The sequence below is a fragment of the Gossypium raimondii genome, chromosome 8 (assembly GCF_025698545.1).
Source record: "Gossypium raimondii isolate GPD5lz chromosome 8, ASM2569854v1, whole genome shotgun sequence".
Classification (NCBI taxonomy): domain Eukaryota; kingdom Viridiplantae; phylum Streptophyta; class Magnoliopsida; order Malvales; family Malvaceae; genus Gossypium; species Gossypium raimondii.
The window spans coordinates 2658230-2685060 of record NC_068572.1 but is presented as its reverse complement, the minus strand read 5'-3'; the positions used below and the strand labels follow the sequence as shown (position 1 = coordinate 2685060).

Sequence of the window (26831 nt, the reverse complement as noted above, 5' to 3'; positions counted from 1 at the left end):
AAGGTAATATTCAAAGTTTGGAATTTGTATTGGGCTATGATTTCTTCATCCGTCTTAAACAATTGAATATTCTTTTAAATTTTATTGTATTAATTTTTTGGACAATCTTATTTTTGAGATGGTGAAATATCATGCCCTAACTCATTCGGTGTGACATTTTCTCTCTTCAAAATGAGAGGGTCTTAATAAGTAATTTGTTTTATATAAGTTTTTTTTACAAAAGATCACATTTTAAATCTCTTCAAAGTTTTCAATTTTTGATACTAAGACATTAATTAATCAACTAGGTACCAATTTTGGGTGTTATGAGGGTGCTAATCCTTCCTCGTACGTAACCGACTCTCGAACCCGTTTTTTTGAATTTCGGGGACCAAAATTGTGGTTTTAATAAAATCAAATCGTTTATTAAAGACAACTACTTTTCGAGATGATCTGATCACACCTCATCAAAAAGGATTGGTGGCGACTCCCACTTTTGTTTTCATTTTTCAAAACCCAAGTCGACCCCGTTTTATCAAAAAAATGGTGTCAACAAGACTAATAGTAAATTTTGACCTAAACATGTTTAAATGTTATTATTTAGGAAATGATAATATGAAAATTTGAAAATATAAAAACTAAAATTAAATAAATTAAAATACAAGGAGTAAATCCATAATTTAATAACAAATTTTCACCACTAGATAAAGGCTAAACGAGACAACAAAAGAGAATTTTGGCCCATTCCGGATGTAGATTCCACTATTCCACAGCAAGATTGTCCCAAACTAGTTTCCGAACATTCCGATTAAAAATAACCCTTGTGTCGGGTTCGATCTGTAAAACCCGAAAAACCCTAAACAATTACTAAAACCTCCATCAAACAAAGCCAACTCAAGACCCCAAAATCAAAACCCTAATAAAAATGTCTTCGATTGTTCTTCCATCGCGAATAAGTTCACATAAATGCAGTTCAAAGATCATTAATCGAAGGGTATTTAGTTCAGGAGTGGATACTTCATCTTCAATTCCGTCTAAAGAAACGGTCATTGCTTCACAATCCATTCTTTCCGATCAATCGCCGGTGCCTCATCCTCCGCCGGCCCCGGAAACTTTCCCTCCAGCTTCGGGAGGGAAACTTTGGAGCTTTCTCAAGTACGGACTCGTCGGAGCTGTCACTGGAACTGTTGGCTATGCTGGTTATCTCTCTTACAGTAAGTTCCTTTTTTTTGTGATTTAATTTGTATTATTGTTTAAGAATGCGGGTGTTTTTTAGATGATTATATATATATATATTTGCAGAGTGTTCGTACGAGGAAGTAGATCAGAAGGCAAAGGCATTGCGGGCTGCAGCAAGTTATGCTCCTAGTGAAGATGCATCTGCTATTGATGTATGTTTGAATTTGTTTGGGGTTTTTTAAAAACGATTTTCTCTCATTTTATTTTAGTGTTTGAATAATGCCTTTTACAGTAATGCATATATTTGGTCTATTACAATTTGATTCTCACTCATATGCTTAACACTTTTGATTACTCTTTGTAATTTGATCAGTGGCGAATCTTGGCCTTAAGTAGGGGCCTAACTAGAATATTTTTAAAATTTTGAGGGATTTACTGAGAATTTGCAAAAAATGTAGGAGTCTAATTAAATTTCTTTTTTTTTAGTTTCGAAAGTTTTAACGGGAACTTTCACTAATTATAAAAGTTTCAAAAATTTTGGGATGGCCTAATGACCGTTCACCTCTGAATTTGATATGGCCATTGTTTTGTTGCTCCTATGAATGAATCAGTTGTTTTCCATTTCTTTTTTTTCTCTCAGAAATATCGAGGCTTGCTTTACTCTGCTGCTATGACAGGTGAGGATTCTATTATGCTTATTTCTTATTGCTCTTTTCTTTGTTCATAGCAACAATTTTCTCTACACTCTTTCTTCTTTATGTTAACCTAATAACTAGAAGAATATTTGCATGAAAGTGAGTTATGTTTGCCTTTTGTGTAAGCATTTTTAGTTAAATGCATCCATAAATGTTCCTTAGAAGGTAAAAGTATTATAGAGACCTTTGTACTAGGAGTCAGATTGCATTTTACCCCCTTTCCTCTAAAAATGGCTCAAAAAATGGGAAAATTAGTTCCTGTACATTAGATCAAAGAACAAATTGGTCTTTTTTGTTAAAACTTTCATCCATTTCTACTATTAGAAGTTGGCGTGGTTGACGGAATAACTAGATAGTTACGTGTGGCGTGCCACATATACCTCATGCTGACATACAATGACTTGTTTTTAACAGAAAAATGAATGAAATTTTTAATAGATGGGCCAATTTGCTACTGGATCTGATATACAGGGATTAATTTACCCATTTTTTGAGTAGATGGGACAAAATGCAATCTGACTCCTAGTACAAGGGCCTACATAGTATTTTTACCTTCTTTAGAATTATTGGGTTCATCATAAATGGATTTGTTGAGCCAGCAAAAAAAAAAATTCATTACTTGATGATAATTGCTATCTGTTAACTTGTTCAATGCTCGACTTCTTTACATGTTCTGCTTCCACTCTTATTTGTTCACGTCTTTGTTGCTCGTAAAATTCCAGTTCCAGCTAAAGCACTTGAATCCTATCTGGATCTCAGGAGGTTGGTGGAAGAAAACGTATTGGTGAGTGCTGTTCTTCTCTCTTGGTTCTGGCTTTTTTAGTATTGTCAGACTGTTTTTTTTTTCTTCTTGGTCAAATTCTACTATTAGACCATGTGCTTTGTGTAAGTTGTGGATTTACTACTTGTTCTTTAATTTGATCAATTTAGTCCCTGTACATTTCAAATTTTGAAATTTTAGTCCTGACCAAATGGTAGCAGTTAAATTTGTTTGGTTAAATTATGCTATTAGTCTTGTATCATGCGTAAAGTTATAAATTTAGTCTATGTTCTCCAACTGGATCATTCTTAGTCACTATATTTTTTCCACTTTTGAAATTTCAATACAACAGCCGTTAAATCTATTAACTGATTTTTTTTGTGACTAATATGTGGAAATAACAAGCTGACATGGTATTACACATGCTATAATATGTTTGACGCGTCAAATCTTGAAAATAACAGAACTTAATGAATTTAGTAGTTTTCATTTGGTTAGGACTAAAATTTTCAAATTCTAAAAGTAGAGGGACTGAAAATGACCGAATTAAAGTATAGGTACTAAATCCACAACTTACACAAAGTATAAGGTCTAATAGCAGAATTTGACCTTTCTTCTTCATATGAGCATTAAGATTTTCTTTATTTCTTATACTTACTATGTCATATTGTAGGAATTTACTGAACCAACCTCAGATAAGCTTCTTCCTGATTTGCACCCTCAAGAACAACATGTTTTTACGCTTGTCCTAGATCTTAACGAGACATTACTTTATACAGATTGGAAGGTAAGAAATTGACTTGCATCCTCAAGAACAACATGTTTTTATGCTCATGTTTTAATGTCTAATTATCTTTTCTTTACTTTTTTTTCTCCCTTTCGGTTGGCAAAAGCGAGAGAGAGGCTGGCGTACCTTCAAAAGACCTGGAGTTGATGCCTTTTTGGAACACTTGGCGAAGTTCTATGAAATTGTTGTTTACTCCGACCAGATGAATATGGTAGCTTTGCCTTTGTGGCAACCATTTTGAATACTTGAGCATTGGATAACTGATGTTACCTGCAATTTAATTTTGTATTCATTTTGTTATATGCAGTATGTCGATCCTGTTTGCGAAAGGTTGGACCCTAACCATTGTATACGATATAGGCTATCAAGGGGTGATACTAAATATCAGAATGGCAAGCATTATAGAGTATGTTACAATTGATCACATTCTTTGGAAGCATCCCCCCCCCCCCCAATTAAGTGTATTAATCTAGGGTAAACTACATTAGTAGTCACCCAACTATGGATTTTTTTTTTGGTCCCCGACTATGAAAAGTTAAAAAATGATTACTCAACTATTCAATTCTGTTTTTTTGGCTACCCAACTATCTTAGATTTTAGGGTGTTTCCATTTTTACGTTAGCGAGCTGGTGACCAAAAAAGGACAATTGAATAGTTGAGTAACCAAAAAAGAAAAAAATCCTTAGTTGGGTGACCTCTCGTGTAGTTTACCCATTAATCTATGAGATAATGTCTTTAAGTGCTTGAGTATTCATTTAACAAATAGTTCCTGTTGACAGGATCTCTCGAAGCTTAACCGGAATCCAGCCAAGATTTTATACGTGAGTGCTCATGCATTTGAGTCTAGCCTTCAACCTGAAAATTGTGTTCCTATTAAGCCGTTTAAGCTCGAGGGAGATGATACAGCACTTTTGGATCTTATTCCATTTCTTGAATGTAAGTTTTATGCTACTTCTGTTATTCTTTGCCTGTTGCCGTTGCTCAAATCTAATCTGGTGTGTGTGCCAACTGGCGTAGTCAATAGGGTCTACTTTTGATCGATCTAAACAGTCTCTCTTGATTGGTACTACATGTTTTGGTTTTTATTTCCACAGACGTAGCGCGCAATAGTCCAGCTGATATCAGACAAGTATTACAATCGTATGAAAGAAAAGATCTCGCGAAAGAGTTTCTTGAGCGTTCTAAAGAATATCAGAGGTGAAGTTTCTTTCTTACCCTTATGTATTACCAAAATTAAGCATTTTGTTTAAAAAAACGACATTTTGATTTCGGAGTGATAATAATGCAGGCGAAAGCAAGAACAAAGGCAGCAGCAAGGTCGATTCTGGTGGCGATGAGGAGAGAGTTATGTATAGTTTAATGGAAGCAAAAGAATGTGAAAGCCGGTATTGTCCAAGTTTTTCAAGCTCCAATTTTGCCAGTAAAAAAAAAAAACTATTTTTTTTGATAAATCATACTTTGGTGAATTCCATTTTTTCACTGCACCATTTAAATGTTTGACAAAATAACTTTATTATTTTTTTGCCTAGATGTAGGCAAGCTTCTAATATCTTTAAATTGTTTGATGAAATCAAAATTTTGAGCATAGCTTATATTATATATAGGGTAAATTACACCCATTGTCACTTTAAAATAGAGTTTATCCAATTTTAATTATTCTATTTTTTTAATTTAGCCACTCTAATTAAAATAATTGTTCGATTAATCACTGTTAAAAATCCCGTTAATTCACAAACAGATTGTTAATGTGGCATATTAACCCATTGAGTGATTGATATAGTATTCTTTTTTTACTTAGAATTAGCTCAAAACATTTTTTTCCTTTTCTTTTGTTTTGGGGGGTTCTAGAGAGGTTTTTTTCATCCATTTAGTGAAAGATGAAACAAAACCTGAAAAATGTTGCTCAACAAACCCGGATTTCCTAGCTATAAATCAAGTTTTTTGTTTATAATCATCTTGGCTTTATAGTAAATCATTTTAAAACCCATGGAAACAACAGCTAATTACCAGCATCTGCCTAAAGCCATTGGCCTTTCAGTGAAGAAGATGAAGAATTTCTTGTGATATATATAGCTTATGACTTGATTAAAACCCATTATTTAAGCGAAGAGTATGCTTGGATGAACGGTGCGTTTACCTGCAATTAGTGTAAAAACAGCGATGGCGGTGAGATTAGATACTATAGCGATATTGTAGCGTGAGATAAAAACGTACCGCACTGCACTCAATCGTCCATCTAAACTTACCCTAAATGTGTGTATATATATATATATATATATATATATATATATATATATATATGATGGATTGCTTAAGTTCTTACAGAAATACCTTGGCCTCTGTTTTTTTATAATTAAATGAGAAGGCTTGTATATCTTCCAGTTTTCTTTATTACTTTCACTCTATGATTTGACAAATCGATTGGGGACTGTAAATCTCCATTTTTGCAAGCAGCCCCTTCTTTCTTAAGATCTCCCCATTGTTTTGGCCCCTTTTTTTTTCCCTCTCATCCTCTCCAATTCATTTCATTTTCATATATATATATATATAATGTAAGCAATGCAAAAAGAATAAAATAAAAGATAAAATACTCTGTTTTTGACATTACCAACTTCTTGAGCCGAAACTGAAGTAGGGTAACAGAGAAACGGAGCTGAAAAATGAGAAAGGCTGGGACGAAAATTGGCTCAGCTTAAACCCAAACAGAGCGATTCATGGATATACGTACCACCCCCTCATAAATCACACATCTAGCCAGAGGCAGATTAAATAATGCCTCCTACAAAGCGTCAAGCTAGAACTATGGTGCTAATGGATGTAAGGCAGCAGTTCCCATCAATGTTGAGGAGCAGCACCTTGTATTCTCTAAATCCTATTGTTTTGAAGAGCAGGACAAAACTGTAACTACATTAAGGACATGGCAAGATATGCTAAAGTTAACCATCACAAAATAGTGGTTCATGTGCCGCATTTGGAGCACCAATAAAACCTTGGAAAGGGTTGTGACTAGAAGGAAAGACCAATTTCACTGGAAGCATCACCCCCTGGTGGTCTCTATCAATCATAAAGATTATTTGATGCTCACCTTACAGGAACATAAGATGCTACGGAGGTTGCAGAGGAGAAAAATCATGTGGACTTGGCTGCTTATGGTAATGAATTTTGTATCTTTGATAATTGTTAAGACTTGAATAAATTGGAAAACATCATATTAAAAAATTTCTCATTCAGAACTCATCGATACGATTTTCATGGAGCAACATGGATTGTTAATTTCAGCTTAGATTAATAAAGAATCACCCCAAGAAACTTATCCTTGAGCTATAAATGAGACTCTAAATGTGTCATTTAGGAAAACCGTGAGAAGAGAAAAAAACAAAAGATAAAAGCAAAGAGTTTTGGCTAATTATAAAGAGTTCTATAGTTTTAGTCAAAAGTTAAAAAAAAGTCACGTGTTAATCACTCAATGGGCTAATGTATCACGTCAAAAATATGTCAGTGGACTAACGGAATTTTTAACGGCAATGACTAATTTAAACACTTATCTTAATTAGACTGACTAAATTGAGAAAAAAATTAGAGTTATAAAATAAGATAAACCCTATTTTAAAGTGACCATGGGTGAATTTTACCTTTATATATATAGTTAATCAAAAGATAAATTGATTTATGGAGCAAAGAACAAATGTAGTGAATCCATTAACATTGACGAAGTTTAATCATTAAATTTTATCGATGTGAGTAAATATTTAAAAAATTATAGAAATATAAAATTATTTTAAAATTCTTAAGAGTTATTAAATTTATCAAAAAATGAATAAAAATCACTTTTGGAATGAACTTGGACAAGTGGCTTTCGATGCATTTAACAATTAAGGACAATTAATCATAGCGTTTGTTTTCATTTGTCAATTTATCCCAGTTTGATAGGTATACTAATAAATTTAACTATCAACATTTACAAATTCTATCATTTTGGTTCCGATTCTAAAAAATCAACAAATTTAATCCTCATTGGATATCAAAAAATTTAGAATTAGGACCAAATTGAAGATGTGTAAATGTTGATGGCTAAATTTATTAATTTTTTTTAAAATTAAAACCAAATTGACGGAATAAGTTATCATCCTGATAAATTATCCTTAAATTGCTCACTTCCAAAATTAAGAAAGACTAGATTGCTCCTCTTTTCTAAAAAAGGATCAATTTGTTCAATATCAAAACTAAAAGGGATTAGATAACCTTTTTACCATATTTTTAAAAGCATATTTACCAGGAAAACCTTGTCCCCCGTCATCTGCCTGTCACTATCTCTGTTGTTCAACGCATCAAAACAAAAGACAAAAAGTCTTTAAAACTTGGAAAACAGAATACCCTGAATTTTCTTGGAAAAAAGTTTGTTTTTTTTTTTTATGCTAAATGATTGTATTTTTAAGCCTAAGCAAAATTGCCCTTTTTTTTCATTAGTGAAAATGCTTCTCTTAATTCAGTCAATCAGAGCTGCATCTTGGTGCCTTTGGGTAATCTCAAGCTTGGACCTCAGCCTTCTTCTAGGGTTTATCACTGATCTGTTTGCAGATTTTGAAGGTTCAGCTTTTAATGAGTTCTGGTCAGTCTTTTCCAATTCCCCTCTCTTGTTTGGTAGAATCCTTTGAAAATTTCAGCTGGAAATTCATGGCGCCATCTTTTGTGGGGGTTTAGCTTTGATTTGGTGCAAAATGCTTCTCTTTAGACAATCTGGCTTAGTTCTGATCTCTAATGAGAACTGGTTTAAGTGGATCTGTGGCTTCTAATCTTCACTTATTTGTAATCATTTCTTTAAATGTCTATCTTTGAATCAAAATTATCTCAAATTTTGACAAAATTCATGTATAATTTTGAGATAGTTTTTGGACTTTGGTTTGAGTCTTGGAAGTAGCTTGATGCAAAGCTTGTCTGAATCATTGCCATGAATGAATGGTCTCCTCCCCTGTGAAGCTGATATTACTGCTTGGAATTTAATTCTTCATATATTTGGTCAAATGATTTGGATATTTCAAGCTCTCGAACAGACCTAAAGCAATCATTTTTTTATTATCTAGATGCTTGGTAGAGAAGCCTTGATTTGACAAATGGTCAAGAAAAGAACAGGAACATTTTCTTACAAATTCCAATTCAAGAACATGTTTTTACAACACTTGATCCTGTAAGAAAAAATTATACATGTAATGTATCACTTCCACTTTTGTACAAACCCTGTAATTTATACAAATCGTGATTTCCCATCAGAAAGTATTTTGTAGGTCTAGTTAACAATATCAATTCAGAGTTCAAGCAATATATATATATATATATAACAATCCATATTTGCAGAATTCAATCCTAACTTTTCTCTTTTACCAGTCGTAAAGATCGAAAAAATGGCATCCTGTCCACGTTTTATTTCTCGTCACCTTTGTTGTTCACGGATTTATGGTCCCATTAGTATTCTTCCGATGCTCTGTGGAAATGCATAAGAATGATTTAAGGGTGTAATTTCGACGCCGGGACCTTGGTTTGGATTTTCTCTAGATCCATACTGATTCATGTCGCTACTGTTTAGGACACTGTAATATGCTGCCATTGGATGAGGTTGAACAAATTTGAAACTAGAGCCACCGGTCTGCGGATGGCATTGGACCAGTTCAGAATGCAGTTGCTGATGCTCGTTTGAACTATTTTCCGAAATAGAACTAATCCCAACACCAAGATCAAGGCTTATGGCACCATTATCTTCTGATCTAATCCTTGAAGGTCCATTCACGGGTATTGGTCCGGTTGTATCATGACTATTGGTCCTTGCAGTAGGTACATTGTGATTGTGCTTTCCCTCGTATGTGGTTATAACAGCTTTTGGATCATGAGATGCCCTCTCGACGTGTTTTCTAACAGGGCAACCGGCATTTGTGCACTTATAGTAACTCCTACACAAATCCAAACGCAAGCGACAATGAAGTAATGGCAATGAGTCTTTATGCAAAACAAGATATGAATACTACTATATATGGCGTTCTATCATCATTGATTTTACAATATGTACCTAGGATTAGGATTTCCTCTCACTACTTTTTGGCCATATTTGCGCCATCGATACCCGTCATCCAGTATATCAACTTCACTCAGAGTCTGAACAACAACACGGGGCTCCCGTATTGGTCTCACCACAGGAATGATATCGATTGCACCATCCATCTTCCTGCTCGTAGTTTCATAGTTTCACTTAGCAAAGCAGACAAAACCAGATGGAAAAGAAGTTAAAGTCTCTATATAGGAAAATAAGTACCTTCGCTTTGATAATGGATCATCATCGTCAACATCATCTACGTTATCATCATTAGCTGTGACAGGCAATAGATCTGCAGTACTATTTGGCTCAACGCTATGAACTGTCTGGCCATATATGCTATCTCTACCATTCAAAGATGAGAGCTTGTCAGATCTTTCTTTTTGGCCAGAGACGATATTACTCGAAGAATATCGACAGCTAGGTTGAGGCTTAGGATGATCATGTGTACCTTTGTATATTATCTCCATAATCTGACCATCATGAGCTCGCTCAAATAGCTTTTTCACTTCACAATTAGGATGCGTACATTTGTAATAACTGCGTGGAAATTCACTTCCTTTAACATGTTTCTGTCCGTACTTCCTCCAGTTGTATCCATCATCAAATGACACGGATTGACCACCTACTCTATGATCAGACTGCCCCGACTGAATCCCGATATTTGGGTTTCCCATCTGACTTAACTCTTCAACATCAACTTCAGGAGGAACACTAACCATAGAAGTAGCTGTATGAACAGGCACCGAGAGACTCAACTCATTCGAGAGGCCAGCCATCTCACTCTTAACTGAAGCTGATGAATCGAACAATACAGTCCCGTTTTGACCTTGAATGTGCAGAGACTGTTCACTTCTTTGATGGTTTAAATCTGCAGATGCCTTGAACGAGCAAAAAACGTTAGTCAGCTATACCAATCAACAAACAGAACATAATGAACTTAGATAACAATGTCAGTGTTCAATAACTTTACGAGAAAGATCTTATAACAGGCTGCTAAGTTTTACGTGTGCCAAGGATCCTGAAATAGCCATTAACATTTATCAGGAAGTTACCATGTTTGATATAGGATGGGTTTTAAACTCAAAGCAGCTGGTATTTCTTTCATCAAAAGCATTAGAACACGCAACAGATTCTGGATATGTAGAAGAAGCAACCCAGGCATGCACTGGTTGAGGCTTAAACAGCGAACCGGTAGTCGGTGAAGGCTCCACCTGGGAGAACAAGATGCAAATCAACAACCTTTTAACTCGATATGGTTTTATATAACCGATCTGCTTCCATTTACCAACAACCAGCTATTATTCTCATCAGCACAAATAAGGGGGACAAAAGAAAAGATTCCAGAACAAATCAAATAAAGATATATAAAAGCAAAATCCGTTCAATAAAATATTCATCGAGTTAACCTACTCTTATGCCGAAAACAAGTCCGAAAAAACCACCTATCAACTCCTTCAGCTTCCACTACTTATATTCCTTTCGCAAATTCAACTATATGTGATGTCATATACTCTATTAAGTCACAGGCAATCGTGTCTTTTCTAACTTACATTAATTCATTTCTATGTTACTCGTCTTCGGGTGTGAGCTTTGAACTCAGTATTTGGAGGATTTGAGGATCATGCACCATACACATAGATTGATTTCATTTTCTCCTTGCATCAAACATTAAACAAAACATTCATCCTTTGATATAAATCAAAACAACGGCCCTTAAAGAAGCATTGATCCATCAATCCACTCGACCTCAACACCGGCATTGATTATTAAAGCTCCTATCAGACACTTAAATAACACGAGTTCAAACCAATATTGTAATGCTCCTATCTAGCACTTATATAACACGAGTTCAAACCAATATTGTACTGCTCCTATCTAGCACTCATATAATTTTCCATAATTCCCACATTCTAAAGGGGGAAGATTCATTATGAGGAAAAACAACAATTGCATTAATTTCATTAAAAAAAAAAGCCTAATTCCTCTTTTCATAAAACAAATATCCATGGACACTAAGAGCCATATTTAATAATTTTATCTAATAATTGCAATAACAAAAGCATCAGAATCTAAGTTTTAAATAAGAAAATAAGGCAAATAAATACAGCAGAAAACCATAATTTTTCTCCTTATGCATCTCTTTAGCTGACAATTAAATCCAAATCACATCATGCAAAAAAAGCCTAGCCAATCAAACCCAATATGAAAAGAAAAAAGAAAAAAAAATTCCCCACTAAAACTAAAAAGCTACTTTGAAAGATTAGCAATCAAATCCTTGAAGCCTCACATTGCTGAATTCCGCAATCACTTAAAAGAAAAAAAAAGGGAAAAATCTTGGGTTTTTTTATTAAAAAAGGAAAAGAATTCAATTTCAACAGTGAATTTTCAAAAAGAAGTCCACTTTCCTCTATTTACTCAGGAAACAAACATAACCCAAATCCGATCCAAAAAAAAAATTTTAAAAAAACAGCTCTAACCTTAACATCTGATAAAAGAACAGGAGATTCCAAGAAAGACGAAGGACTAAGCCCAGGTGGGGTCGTAAGACAAGCCGACCTTGAGATTGGTAGCTTAGACGGAGCCACCAGCTTGTAACGAGCTCCACCAGAACCAGCCGAACCCGATAGAACGTGCTGAGTAGGTAAAGAAGAAGAAGGAGCCAATATTTGTTCCTCCATTACCATAAACCAAAGCTAAAAATATATATATACAGTGAAGAGCCGAGAGTCAAAAGAAGTTCCTTTTTTAATTTCTACAATGAAAATGGGAGGAGTTTCACAGTAAATTCAGTTGAAATTGTTTCCTTTTTTGGGTTCTCCTATAAAATTAAAAATAAATGAGTTGAAATTGTTGGGCCAAGTTTTTGTATATCTAAATAATTTTTATTATTTATATGTTACAATTAAATTTAATATTATATATTTTTAAAATATTAATAATTATCTTATATCATTTTAAATATTATTTTAAAACTTGTTTTAATGTGGTATTTTATTGAAATAAAATTAACTCATAATTATCAATTAAGAATTATTTCTTAATCTTGAAGTTTAATAAATTTCTTAAGTAAGTTTTAAATAAAATGAAAATTATTATGTGTATTTTTAAGGATATATATATATATGTTATAATAAAAAATTATATTATGTATTAAACTCATGGGCTAAGCTATAAAATATGTTTAGAAGAGTCAAAATTAAATTATAATTTTTACGATAGTAAAATAAAATTTCACCATTTTAATAACTTATATCTGCATAATTTTTAAATGATTAAATCAAATTTTTATCATTTTTAATGGTAAAAAGTAACTTTACCTCTACTAATTTAAAATTTCAAAAATTTAAATGACCTAAATAAAAAATTTTAGGGAGACCGTGGCTCCTGCCAGCCCCCTAGCTATGCTATCATTATGGCAATAAAGAGTAATTTTAATTCAATTTAATCATGATTATTGTTATGAGAAGAAAGCAATAATTTATAAGTACTATAAATACTTAATTTCTTCAAAAGGTTATAAACATTCATTATTTATAGCTTTGAAATCGTATAAGTCGTAAGACCGGTAGGGTTCGGTCCTAAAATAATTTTTATTTATTTATAATCTTTTATAATTTATAAATTAAAATTAAAAATTGTAAGATTACATTTTGGTTTCCTCAATAACAATAAAAATTAATTTAATTTTTTATAAATTATAAATATATAGGTTATTAAAATGGTAAAATTACATTTTACTATTGTAAAATGTATAATTTCATTCTCACCTTTCAATTTTTTTTATTTCACCCCTATTTGAAAATTTATTTATTTATGTTTGAAGGTTTGAAACTTTATTTATAGAAACTACACATTATTACATATACAAATAAAAATAGGCATTTTAGCCACCAAACAAACAACTTCTAACTCAAATTTTTAATTTGTATTTATAATAAATAAACACAGAAAAAGAATGGATAAATGCCATTTAGTCGACTGGAGTTTTATATAAAATATAAAAATTTCAATTTCTACCATTATTATGATATTACATATTCCAATTCGATTGAATAACAGAAAAATGAAAGGAATTCTGATTTGATCTGTCCGTTGAGATAAAAACAAAATAATCATAATATATATATATATATATATATATATATATATATATGAGGAGAGAGTTAATTTTCCAGAGCTTAATTTTTTCATGGACTCCGTTGTTCAAAAAACAATTTGCAGAGAAGATAGATTTTTACCCACTTTTAATTTTTAAAATTTTAGTAAAATATTTAGAATATAATTGAACTGCATACGAAAAGGGTTATATTTATTAAACATGCTAAATATAGCATTTCTATTTATATATGTCTTTATTTTATTTCGTTATAACGTTCTAGTGGAGATAAGACATTGCGTGCTTTATTAAAATTCTATCTTTTCTTTTATTTTAATCTATTCAATGAAAAATTGAAACATGATAATTTTTTGTTGATTCCCTATGGACATCATATCTAGATAGATAAAATACCTCATTAGATAACTATAATTGTGTAACAACTTATGCTCTGGGGTTTACATAGACTCATAATTGTTGCTCCTATTTTTAATAAAATTCTGACTAGAAGCATACAAGTATTGTAATGGACCTCCTTGTGAGTATCCGAGAACCATGTATGCATGTAAGGGTATAATCGGTAATTTAACAGCAAAAACAATAAGAAATCCAATATAGAATATTATTTTAAGTGCGGCGATATATGATTGATTAGCTAATGTTTCAAAATTTAATGTTGGTTCATTAGAACCGTATAAATCGAGACCCAAAACTCCTATTAATAGAAAAACGAAACCCCTTACAGTGTACAAAATAAAATTTGTAGCAAAGTATCGACATTCCTTTCCCCTCCATATTGATAGAAGTAGATAAACGAGAATTAATTCAAACTCCCACATGATGAAAAAATAGTAAAAGGTCTCGAAAAGAAAATGATCCTATTTGACCACTGTACATTATTAACATCGAGAACTGAAATAATTAGAAAATGATAAGGATGACGTGACACCCATTTTTTATACAATCATTTATCTAATTTAAATACAAAAATAAGATTAAAAAAAAAGTACACATTGAGAGACTAAATCTTCATGTAAGCCTAAAAAAATCTCTCATTGATATCTACATCTTTGCCACCTCTTAAGTTAAACAAACTGAAGATTATAGATACAACGACAAACCATCTCTCTCTCGTTTTGTTATATCGAGATGGGGTCTCTTCCAGTATCACCGTCACATGTGCGATTGACAATCAAATCGACTGTTGCACCTTGTCCTCGAGTACCAGTTCCTACAGCTGGGGACCATCTTATGTTCTTTTTGTGGCGAAAATAAATTGACTGGTATAACCTTCTCCATTGGTTTCCCGGCATCGACAATGTCAGATGTTGGCGTTGATGGCTTGCCCTCTTTGGTGCCTTGCCTGACGGTTGAGAGTTTGGTCTCTCCGATGGAGTTTTTTCCAATGGTGGTTGGCTTCGATTTTCTAGGGCTTTGTTTTGGACCGTTTTGCCATTTCTTCAGGTCTTTGTATGTTATCAGATTTGATCCGACATGCATGTTCATGTTTGTATTTAATTACGTTTTTGTTAATCTTATTATAGGTTCCGATTATATCTGTTTTTTCTTTATACAATACCTAGAACTACTAATAACCTCTCCCCAACCCGTAAATAGGAGAATAATGAGTTTTAACATACTCAAACCCACGTCATTCTAAATTGATAATAATATCCATAACAATCGAGTTAAAATTCAATACACATGTGTTTACATTATTTAATTAGTAGTTTTGATCTCTAAGTAAACTTATTTTTAGCCAGTTGTTTTTCTTTGTATAAAATCTCTACTAAATTAAAAAAAAAAGTTATCCTATAGAAGTTAGGCCTAAAGCATGAACCCAAATGTTTTTTCTAGTTGGGCCCAAAAGAGATAATGTACTTATTGACTACTTTTGTCCCAACATAAACCCAACCCAACCCAACATGGACATTACTGTAATTTCACAAAAACTAGGGTTTTTGTGTATTGCAAAGCTTCAAATCTCCGCCTATGGCTGTACTGCCTCTCAAACCCTAGCTTCAGTCTCTTCTGGGATTTGCTTCAACAGACCCCCCCCCCCAAAAAAAAAACCCTTGAACTTTTTCCGCAGTCAAAATGGGTAATTCTGAAATTCCTCTAGCTCATCACTAATCTCTTCTAAATCATGTAATTTTCTGCTTAATTTATTGCTTAAATGGGTTTATTATCTTTTTTTCTTGGTAGGTATCTCTCGTGATTCGATGCACAAGAGGCGTGCCACTGGAGGTAAAAAGAAGGCTTGGAGGAAGAAGAGAAAGTAATAATCAAACCCATTATTTCCCAAAAAAAAAAAATGTTTGATTTTTCTTGATCTGTTTTTTGTTCTGTTTGATATCTTAGAAAGTTGATTTAGGATGTTCTAAAAGCAGAGTCCTTGTAATTTACTTAACCAAATATACAGGTTTTAGCCTCTCGTTTCAGATTTAGCTTCATTTTTCTGTCACATGAATTTTTGGAGGAATTTTATTACCTTTATTTGGTTTTTTTTCTTTGTATATTTATTCGAATCGTATACCGTGACCAAAGATTAAAACCTATGTTATTTATTTAATGATTGTAAAAGCTGTGCCATATTAGTTTTTGCTTAGATGCCATAGATCTTGTCCTATTTTCTTTCTTAGAGTGTTGTTTCTTTTGGTGTTTTTGAGTTTATGTTCATATATATATTTCTAAATTTTGGTGGTTTATTTTTTTAAGGTATGAGCTTGGAAGGCAACCAGCAAACACAAAGCTTTCAAGCAACAAGACAGTTAGGAGGATTAGGGTTCGTGGTGGAAATGTCAAGTGGCGTGCTCTGAGGCTCGACACTGGAAACTACTCGTGGGGAAGTGAGGCCGTGACTCGTAAGACCAGAATTTTGGATGTGGTGTACAATGCATCCAACAATGAGTTGGTTCGTACTCAAACTCTGGTTAAGAGTGCTATTGTTCAAGTTGATGCTGCACCATTCAAGCAGTGGTATCTCCAGCACTATGGTGTCGACATTGGTCGCAAGAAAAAAACAGCAGCCAAGAAAGAAGGAGAGGTAGTGCGAATACTTTTTATGCTATAATCACATGGGCACTATTTCAATAGATCAGCTCCTATGTGATGAGTTAATTGTTTTAGTTGCAATTATTTGCTTAGCCTTCTGTGTCTGGTTCTTTAAATCCTCAAATGATGGCATTTCTTGTTTACAGGAAGGTGAAACTGGCACTGAGGAGGTGAAGAAGAGCAACCATGTCTTGAGGAAGATGGAGAAACGTCAACAGAATCGCAAGCTAGATCCACATATCGAGGATCAATTCGCAAGTGGTCGTTTGTTGGCTTGTATCTCTTCAAGGCCTGGTCAGTGTGGCCGTGCTGATGGGTACGTCGTTGACTCGAAACTTCTCTTACAAAAAAGCCTTAAAATATATTCCTTAAACCTCTCCCCTTTCACTATGCAACTAGCTTATCATTGTAACTATTATCATTCTTATTCTAATGCGAGGTTGAATGGGTTGGACAGGTATATCTTGGAAGGCAAAGAGCTGGAATTCTACATGAAGAAGATCCAGAGAAAGAAGGGGAAGGGAGCTGCCTAAAAATTTTGTTATGTGAGCTTTTATATATCATGATAGAATCTCCTCTTTGCTACTTTTTATCTTTTTACAGGACATTCAAGATTGTATTAGTTTTTGAACTTTTTAGTTTGAATGTCAACTAGTGGGTTGTTGTGTAATGTTGAACAATATAATATTTGTGTTTGAATTTTGATATTCTTGAACTTTATAAATGCAGGCCTTCCTCTTTTCTGATTCTTTTTTTGGGGGGTGGGGGTTGTAATGACCAAAGTTGGTAGACTTTATGAGGTAGGGAGGGACTAGGATTACTCTCAAGTGTTCCGCAATTGAAGCTAAATTTTAAAATGATGGCTACTATTGATTTGTAGGCTAGTCTTTAATGGCAACAATGCACATCAATATTGTAAGAAATCCATGCTGCCTTGTGAGATTGAAATGTGAGAATTGTTTGGTAGTAGCGTGCGTGATGGTGATTTGCTCTTGCTTCTCAGAAGAAAGAATCTGCAATGCACAGCATGTGTCCAAGCAAACACAATTATACTTGAACACTACAAAATCATTCAATTACTAATAAATACTGTGTGGGGGGTGTCCATTGTTTTGGGCCACAATTAAAATTTTATGCCTGTTTTTAGGCTCAAGTCTGGTTCGACTTGAAAAATAGATTTAAATTTTTGTTCAAGTTTAATTTTGATAAAAATGTTAAAGCTTAGGCTCGGCTTGTTTTTATTAAATTCTTTTATATAATTTTTTAAAAAATAACACATTAAAAATGTTAAAAATATTAAAATAAATATTTATTAACAAATTGAAAATACATGTGCAACTTAGGGTGAGTTTGGATGGGCGGTGCGTTTACTTATTATTAGTGTAAAAATAGCAGTAGCGGTGAGATTAGATACTGTAGCGTGAGACAAAAAGTAAACTAAACGCACCGCACCGCACTCAATCGCCCATCCAAACCCACCCTTAATAAGTAAATATTCCTAAAATAGTAACAAAATTTATAATAAAATAAGAGTTTAAAATAAAAAATATTAACATGATTTAACTATCGAATTTTGTCTCAATTTTTTACTTTTATAAATTTCAAGCAATTTTTAAGTGGGGATTTTTTTTTAAAGCACATTGAATTCAAAATTGAGTAAACATAATATTGTAGTAAAAACATATAAATAAATGTAATAAATTAAGTGAATAGTTTTAAAAATACCATAGGTTAAAACATACAAACAAAATTCTTTAAAAAACGAAAATATTAGTAATATTTTTTAAATGTACTTTTGAAAATGAAAACTGTAAATTGAGAATAAAAATCATGGTACATAATATATATATAGAGAGAGTTATTAGTAGGTAATTAGAATTAAAAGATAACTATGATTTAAAAATTAAATTATGATCTATTTTTAAAAATATATATGATCTAATAGGTAATAACGATTTTAACAGATAATTATGATAAAGATATTTTATAATATATGAGATTTATCAATGTCAAAATAAATAAAGGGATAATAATAAAAACAAAATCATTTGATTTAAATTATAGAGTTATATAGATAATAATGATAAAAATACTTTATAGGATTTAAGAATTTTTAACATAAATCAACTTGGAATTTTTAAATGTGAAATTGTAATGTATAAAAGATTTATAAGAAAAATTATTTTATGACACTTTTCTCATCATATTATTTATGGTCTATTTTTAATTATTTAATGATATTTCAATAATTTTTTCCATTCACGCAATTTTGGTACATTTTTTACCCAGAATCTTGAACCTCAAACTCAAACCTTAAATTCTAAACCTAGAACCTTGAACTCCTAATATTAAACTTAAAACTTTAACTTTGAATCCCAAACCCTAAACCTCGAACCATAATCTTGAATCAAAAATCTTGAACCTCGAACCTCAAACCCCTAGAGTTCAGGTTTGGTGTTCGGTGTTCAATGTTCGAGGTTTTAGGTTCAAGGCTCGAGGTTTTAAGGTTTTGAATTCAAGGTTCGGGGTAAAAAATTACTAAAATTATTTTTCATTGACATGAAAAAATTTATTAAAATATCATTAAAAATTAAGAAAAAAGAATAAATAATATGATAGAAAGAATCCATAAAATAATCAAACAATTAAAAAATCTTATCAATACCAACTTTATCCTGATGACTATGAAGATAAAGATAAATACAAGCATCGATTAAATTGGACGAGATCAGAATAATAATAATAATAATTAATTTAATTACCAATTCAAATAATAAAATAACTTTTATTTATTTTTTTATTTTTAAATTTTGGATAAGATTTATTTAAATTTTTTATTTATAAAAAGAACAGAAAAATGCGCGCTTAGCCCCTACGACGCCGTTTCTCTTATTCCATAATTCAACGATACATAATTTCTATCAAGTTCAGCTAATTCCATTTAGAAAACCAAGAGAATGCTATTAATCAATTGATTACTTAACGCGGATCTTCAAAAGTTAAGAACTTTCCCTTTCCTGGGTTTTCGCTTTTTCTTTTTCGGGATTTGATCGACAGCTCCATCTTCTTCTTTTAAAGTTTTCTTCTTTGTAAGTTACTTCTAACTTCGCTTTTTTAATTGAATTTTGCATTTTATTATACATGTATTTGTTTAATTCCATCCAATAAAAAGAACGTATTGATGGGTTTTTAATGAAGTATCCTTCTTTTTCTTTTATTTTTCCTTTTACAATTGGGATTAATTTGGCTACTAAATTTTGGGGAAAAATATTCAATATTTGAACTTATACCCAGTTCAAAGAAGGTTTTTAGAGATAAATATGAGTTTCTTTTTATTTTAATTAGGAAAAGAAAAGGGGGATTTTGTTGATGGTTCTAAATAAAGTTTATGTTACTAAGTGGATTAGTGTGTATAATTTGATTTTTTTTTTTCAATATAAGCTGATATCCAGTTGCAAACAGAATTTTATTTTTCCTTGTGGGTAATGGTCTAATTCTTTTTTAAAAGGGCATCAAATTCAAAAGGAGGAGATAAAAGGAAATGTTGTTCTCAGAATTATTAATACTTTGGTTAATTTCTCTTATATGTTTTATTTCATAGTTTGAATGATGTTTTCAAGTGTGTAAAATTTATGCTTTCTGGTTATATATTAAGTTTTTTTTTTTTTAAAGATCAGATTTTGACTTTCATTGTTATTTGTTTAAGGTCAATGGCATCTTCTTCAGACTCATGGATAAAAGAATATAATGAAGCAGTAAAAATGGTTGATGATATCAATGCCATGATATCTGAAAGGAGTTCCTTGCCTGCTTCGGGTCCAGAAACTCAGCGTCATGCATCGGCTATACGAAGAAAGATTACTATTTTAGGGACTAGACTTGATGGATTGCAGTCCCTTTTGTCTAGACCGACCGGGAAGCCCTTGTAAGTCATCTTAGTTGAGGTGCATATAGGACTGAATTGAGGTTCGATTAGTGATTTTGATTGTATGTGATGTTTATAAACACGGCACTTCGTTATTTGCTTACTATTGAAGTATGTTTTATCATGACCAAACCAACTTTGACCGTATGTTGATGCTTTATACTTTGCTTACAGAACAGAGAAGGAGATGAATCGTCGCAAGGACATGGTTGCAAACCTGAGGTCAAAAGTGAACCAGATGGCTTCTGCATTCAACATGTCAAACTTTGCTAACAGAGATAGCTTGTTGGGGCCCGAAAGTAAGCCGGATGCCATGAGTAGAACGGTTGGTTTGGATAATTCCGGCCTTGTTGGTCTTCAACGACAAATAATGAAAGGCAAGTTATTTTAGTGGTAGCTTGCAAAATGGTTTGAGTTTCCTCGATTTATGAGGGTTGTCCTTTTTCGAGCAGAGCAAGATGAGGATCTTGAGAAGTTGGAGGAGACAATAGTAAGTACGAAGCATATTGCATTGGCGGTCAATGAAGAACTTGATCTGCAAACCCGACTAATTGTATGTTTCTGTTTATTTCTGCTATACTCTTTTGCCTCTTATTTCTATAAAATAAATGCTAGTGAGGTTTGATTCATCCACCATAATACATTTATCTTGTGCTTCCTCTGTGCAGGATGACCTGGACCAACACGTGGATGTTTCTGATTCTCGTCTGCGGGTAAAATAGTCATTATTAATTAACAATTTTATATGCATTGCAAAATATCCTCCTTTCTTTTTTCGAATTAAACAAGATCCAGTTACTGCTTTTGAATATATTTCTATGGTCCACTCAGATGTGATCCTAAAGTGGTATGCGTCTTTTTTTATATTTTCACTCGACAGTCATCCAAGCTTTATTAGTAATAGATGAAATCCTCCTCAAGTTTACTAAGAACTACATAGTCTTTGATTATTGAATTCTGTTGGAACCAAACCGGTTATCAGTAGTATTCTTTGTCAGCTGTTAGATGAAGCAGAATAAAACAATACAGAACTGTTGATATGAAAATGTTGCTTTTGCTTTACTTCCATATTGTTTGTGACCATTGATATGTTGGTAGTGCGAGCAAGGTTGGATCATTTGAAATATTCCATGTTGAAAGCGATGTGCGCGTATTTTCTTAGTGCCTCAAGTCCAAAATAGTTAGAATGTAGAACACCCTTTATCACTTACCATACTCGTTTCTAGTGTCGCCGAGGGTGTAAGATGCACTCTCAGCACTAGAATCATTGTGTCATCTTAAGGTGATACACAGCAAAAAAAATCACCTGAGTGAAGATAGGCGCGATATGTACATGTTTGTGTTTTTTGTATGTGTTATGCTTAAGTTATGTAATTATGATAATAAACACTAAAGACTGCTCCAATTTATCTGAAAAGCATGCCGAATATTTGTTCCTTTTGTTAAATGCATGCATGATTTCCCGTGTTTATTGTTGAATACTCGAATATCATCCTCTTTCTTACCGGTAAAGGTAATATGCTAATGAAAAATATTAAAAATAAGACATTGAAGAGAACTTATAATATATGGACTTGTTTTGCATGTATTGTCTTACTAAAAAAGGTGTCCAAGCGTACTAGGCATGCATGCACCTGATCAAATGCTAGCTTGTCTGATAAGTGGTAATGCATGCAGTGCCTTTGGTGCATAGTTTTAAGGGTCACTTCTCGACGACATTGCTAGTTCCTATAACTTTGATATCGAGGTGGCTTCTAATAAATATGTTTTCCTTTGGTTTTATCTTGTTTTGTAACAGAGAGTGCAGAAAAACTTGGCGGTATTGAACAGGCGAACCAGAGACAGTTGTTCCTGTATGTGCATGCTTTTAGCTGTGATCGGGATCGTGATTCTGGCTGTCATCATATACCTACTCATCAAATACTTGTAATACCAACAAACACCGAACCCAACAAACTTGCTCTTTTTGTTTTGTTTGTGGTTAGAATTTGTTTTTTCAACTTTTATTCTCTTGATTATATGCTGGAAATTTTGTTCGGTTTTCCCCCCTGTTCTTTGAATATTTTCTATATTACTTGGACTCGAAGTAAATGTCGGATATAATTGTGGGTATGCTCAATTTTTTTCAAAGGACACAATGGCTGGACACAGGTATTTTAGAACAATGAGAGAGTCCATGTAACAAGATGTGAAGTAGTTGTCTTGTTGAGTGAGCTGTATTTACAACTCTGTAAATTTATTTTGACTCTTAAATTAATGTCAACTTGAATGACATGAGCTTGTTTTGATTTACTTTTGAACTTTTTCTTTTAAAATTACCCTATTCAATAATAAACTAATGCATAGATTGTATATAATCTTTGTAAGACATTATCACTTAAATGTAATAATAGGGTAAAAGTATCCTAGAGGTTCTTGTATTAAGAGTTGAATTGTAATTTGTCATTTCTGTTCATTTTAACTCTTAAAATTGGTCTTTATAGGATCTTTATAAATCAAAGTAAAATACACATAGCATTGTCTGATTAATTTACTATTTGGTCTAATGTACAAAATTAATTTAACTGTTTTTTTTAATAGAAGGATAAAATATAATTAAACTCTTAACATAAGGAGTTCCATGAACATCATCAAAGAATGTAAACAAGCATCTTGGAAACAATGATGATTATTAATAAATGTAATCTTTTTCGATATCATTTCATCAAAACTGCATAATGTCTAATGGAAACAACACTATTTTTTATGAAAAACGGAACAAATGAGAAACAAATAATAAAGTACTGCTAACATAATACCAATTCAAAGTTCAAGCTTTGAATAAGGATTTACTTACAGAAACGACATGAGAAAGACATATTACATGACAACTAAATTCAGAGGCTAATCCACAATCAATATGACTACAGCTTGTTTACTGATAACCTCGCAAACGATCTCGTGCGAAGAATTTCACTCTCCTTCACTCAAAATGGGGACAATGAGTGGTTTCATTTGTGCAAGATATACAATTGCCCACCTAACAAGGCAAAAAAAAATAACATTACAAACTAGCAAGACAATGAAACAAAACATGTTTTACTTATTAAAGCTAGAGCTATACCTAAAAGTAGTTACAAAGATAAATTTCATCAAAATCATGCCGTGTTACTTGGACTCAAGTGAGAATGTCAGATAAGTAATGTGTCTGATGCGAGTGTGTTCAATTCTTTTTAAAGCTTTTCTGTGTCTCCATACCCATGTCTGAATATGTGTCGGACACGGATGTCAAACATGAGTGTTTTAGGAAAAATATAGAGTTGAAGCAGCATAGAACCAACGAGCTTAATGCAGGACATGGGTCATTTATACGAAAAATTGAAGTTCATCATCAACCATGACAACCTAATGAACTTGCGAATCTACCTTACACCACAGCCATTATTTCAACAATCATAAAATCCAGCTAATTCTCACAAATGGGCAGTATATTATGGCACTCAAAGATATCAGACTTCAATAAGGTGTCCTATTTGGTGAATTAATAGCTAAAGAACCTAAGGAACAAGCTACACAAGATATTATTCTCATTTAATGACAAGTTCACTTTATACACCTTCAATAAGATTCTTGTAAAAGCATACAAACTTAACACATGCCAAAAAGAAAATTTAGGCTCCGCTTGGTTTCAAGAAATAAATGTCATTTTTATTTTCGGTTTTCTGGAAAACGGAGAACACTAAAGAAAATGTGTTTGGTTGAAATTTTTAAAATAGATTCTGGAAAGCAAAAATAAAAATATATGAAAATTAGAAAAGAAAAAAATTGTTTTCATTGTTTTTATTAAAAGTTCTTATTAAAAATGATTTGTAAAATTGAAAATGATGAGAACAAAGGTTTTTAACTTTAAATTTAATTAATGAATTAACCCTGATTCAAATCAATATAAACACAAGAATATTTTTCTTCAACAGTTTTAAATATCAAATCTCTGACCTTAGTTCAAGTCCATATAAATGTACGAACTTATTTTATTTTACTTCTCATGTTTCTATTATTAAAAAAAAGAGGTAATGAACGACTTTCATATTTTCATTATTGAAAACAAAATTTTATTTATATTTACCAAACATGTTTTTTATTTTCAAAAATGAAAAATAAGGTTTTTTTTAAATGAAAATAGAAAATAAAAACATAAAATATTTTCAAAATGAAAATGAAGCCTTAAAATCATAGGAAGGAAGAGTAGTTCCTTCTTGCAGAAACAATAGGAAGAAAAGGCAGCGGCACTATATGATTCATCTAAAACAAAATTTTGGAAGGGCAATGAGCATAGCCAAAAGATTCCCGCAGTTAACAATCATCGCGCTTTGAAGATTTCATATTATTATTGCTTTACAAACAGTATCTATAAGAAAGTCGAGCTACTACATAAGAAAGATAAAATGTAAAGCAGAAATGAACTTACATCATCCAACAACAGACCGTTGCTGTAATGACCAGTGTTAGGCAAGATAAAATGTAAAGCAGAAATGAACTTACATCATCCAACAACAGACCGTTGCTGTAATGACCAGTGTTAGGTGGAGCCTGTATAAATAAAACAAGGAAAAGCAGTTTTTCAATGAGAGCAAGGAAAATCTAGGGAGACATTACTCTGTCGGCAGGAAATAGTAATCGAACAAAAGAAAACATCCTAGTATGGTAGTATCTAGATAGCAAACCAGACTATGGTATATCAAAAAATGGTACTACATAACTAAAATCGACGCAAATCAGTTTACTAGTCACTAATCTTTTACCCAGTGGCAGTATTCTCAAGGGTGAAAGGCACACTCTATGTGCTAGAATCCTTATATTGCCCAAGGCACCAAAGAAAAACAAAAAAAAAAAAGGAATAAGAAGCTTCCCCAAGTGAAGTAAAGCACAAAATGTATATGGACTTATTTTTGTATATGTGTCTGTGTATATATATAAAATAAGGTTAAGATATATAAATATGATAACTAACTCCAAAGAGTGATCTAGTTTGAAGCAAGATCATATCATAAGGGAAGGTATGTTACGATTTCTTTGATCAATATGCATGATTTCGTTATGATCCCCATCTATGGTTGAATATCAAATATTACGAAGCATATTATCCCCTTTCTTACTCATAATGGTACAACTATTGAAAGAAGTCTAAAAATAAAAGAAATGAAAGAGAACTTCGATTAGCCGGGGGGCCTTTCTTCAGCACACATATTGCCTTGCAAAAAGCACATCTCAGCGCACCAGTTGTGCGCCTGATCGGAACACCAGTTCATGCCTGAAAAGGATCAAGGCATTTTTGTTGTCTGGCACAATGCCTTGAAACACGGCTTACTGCAATCTTTACAGTAAATAACCACAGCACAAATAATTCAGCATTGGTTTACAGTGCCAACTCGTTATTCTTCCAAGTTGCAATACCAAATTAAAGCATATTTCATTGAAGTATACCAATCAACAGATACCCTTTAAAAGTTTAAACTTAATTAAAGCAACATCAACCCAGATTGTAAAAAAAAAAAATACAAGTTTTAACATATGAATTATAAATCTAAAAAAGAGATTGTGAAGAGGACACTCACAGATTAGCAGAGGGACCTCTGTTACAGCAGATTCTGGTACAAAGCGATGCAATTATCCCAATTACAGCAAAAATCAGGGTTGTTACCAAGAAACCCATATTCCAGATGTCGATTTTACACAAAATTTCCTGCAAAAACAAAAAGGATGTAAATTAATCAAAAACAAATATGGATATAAGACGAAATTCTTATGCTAAAAACCAAAACCTTCTGTATGATTTCTGGGAAAATGGGAGAAAATAACAGGAATTGAGATCTTAAGCTTGGATTTGGAAATCAAATGGTTGAGGTTTTAGTTTTTAGTTTCGGATCTTCCCCCACAAAGGAACACTGAGGGTTCATCAATGACCCGTCTCATTGAGCCCAAACTTGAAGTAAATGGATGCCCATTTTGGGCTAAGATAATCCAATTTTGTCAAATATTGGGCTCAAATGGATTTTGGGTCCTATGGTCTAATTTGGGCTGAATTGGCTCAAATATACCTTAAAATCACTAAAAAATTAAATTTATTTATTATTCTTAAATCATCTGAATATTACTATCTAATTCTGAACATATTATTAGTCATATATCTGAATCTACAAAAAAATTTGAATTCAAATTTTTAACCATATGTCAAATATTTAAATCTACAAAAATTTAAATATGTTAATTTTAAATATATATATATAATTGA

The 26831-nt window shown here is 32.4% G+C and overlaps 5 protein-coding genes across 6 annotated transcripts; 3 read left to right on the top strand and 2 right to left on the bottom strand.

Moving 5' to 3' along the window:
• Window positions 1–809: 809 nt before the first annotated feature.
• LOC105790246 (mitochondrial import inner membrane translocase subunit TIM50) lies at window positions 810–4999 on the top strand. Its single transcript, XM_012617744.2, has 10 exons — window positions 810–1193; window positions 1282–1370; window positions 1799–1835; window positions 2576–2637; window positions 3287–3400; window positions 3507–3611; window positions 3708–3806; window positions 4180–4336; window positions 4495–4597; window positions 4689–4999. Exons 1-10 carry the CDS (start codon window positions 905–907, stop codon window positions 4735–4737), a joined length of 1104 nt encoding a protein of 367 aa, XP_012473198.1. The 5' UTR covers window positions 810–904; the 3' UTR covers window positions 4738–4999.
• Window positions 5000–8524: 3525 nt separating this feature from the next.
• On the bottom strand, window positions 8525–12274 carry LOC105790245 (probable WRKY transcription factor 20). Of its 2 annotated transcripts, XM_052635237.1 has the most exons (6): window positions 11963–12274; window positions 10538–10696; window positions 9934–10363; window positions 9702–9825; window positions 9459–9614; window positions 8525–9342 (listed from the first exon to the last, which is right to left on the bottom strand). In XM_052635237.1, the coding sequence occupies exons 1-6, from the start codon at window positions 12167–12169 to the stop codon at window positions 8850–8852; spliced, it is 1569 nt and encodes a 522-aa protein (XP_052491197.1). In that variant the 5' UTR covers window positions 12170–12274; the 3' UTR covers window positions 8525–8849. The 2 variants fall into 2 exon arrangements, with proteins under 2 accessions (XP_052491197.1, XP_012473197.1); XM_012617743.2 differs by having other exon boundaries at window positions 9702–10363.
• Window positions 12275–15535: 3261 nt separating this feature from the next.
• On the top strand, window positions 15536–17359 carry LOC105790247 (40S ribosomal protein S8). Its single transcript, XM_012617745.2, has 5 exons — window positions 15536–15682; window positions 15787–15859; window positions 16300–16627; window positions 16782–16951; window positions 17093–17359. Exons 1-5 carry the CDS (start codon window positions 15679–15681, stop codon window positions 17166–17168), a joined length of 651 nt encoding a protein of 216 aa, XP_012473199.1. The 5' UTR covers window positions 15536–15678; the 3' UTR covers window positions 17169–17359.
• A 2202-nt stretch (window positions 17360–19561) lies between these two features.
• Window positions 19562–22852, top strand: LOC105790244 (syntaxin-51). Its single transcript, XM_012617741.2, has 6 exons — window positions 19562–19724; window positions 20342–20560; window positions 20735–20937; window positions 21013–21113; window positions 21229–21273; window positions 22359–22852. The coding sequence occupies exons 2-6, from the start codon at window positions 20346–20348 to the stop codon at window positions 22488–22490; spliced, it is 696 nt and encodes a 231-aa protein (XP_012473195.1). The 5' UTR covers window positions 19562–19724; window positions 20342–20345; the 3' UTR covers window positions 22491–22852.
• A 376-nt stretch (window positions 22853–23228) lies between these two features.
• LOC105790243 (V-type proton ATPase subunit e1) lies at window positions 23229–26509 on the bottom strand. Its single transcript, XM_012617740.2, has 4 exons — window positions 26362–26509; window positions 26155–26282; window positions 25082–25129; window positions 23229–23579 (listed from the first exon to the last, which is right to left on the bottom strand). Exons 2-4 carry the CDS (start codon window positions 26250–26252, stop codon window positions 23513–23515), a joined length of 213 nt encoding a protein of 70 aa, XP_012473194.1. The 5' UTR covers window positions 26253–26282; window positions 26362–26509; the 3' UTR covers window positions 23229–23512.
• Between the last annotated feature and the right edge of the window lie 322 nt (window positions 26510–26831).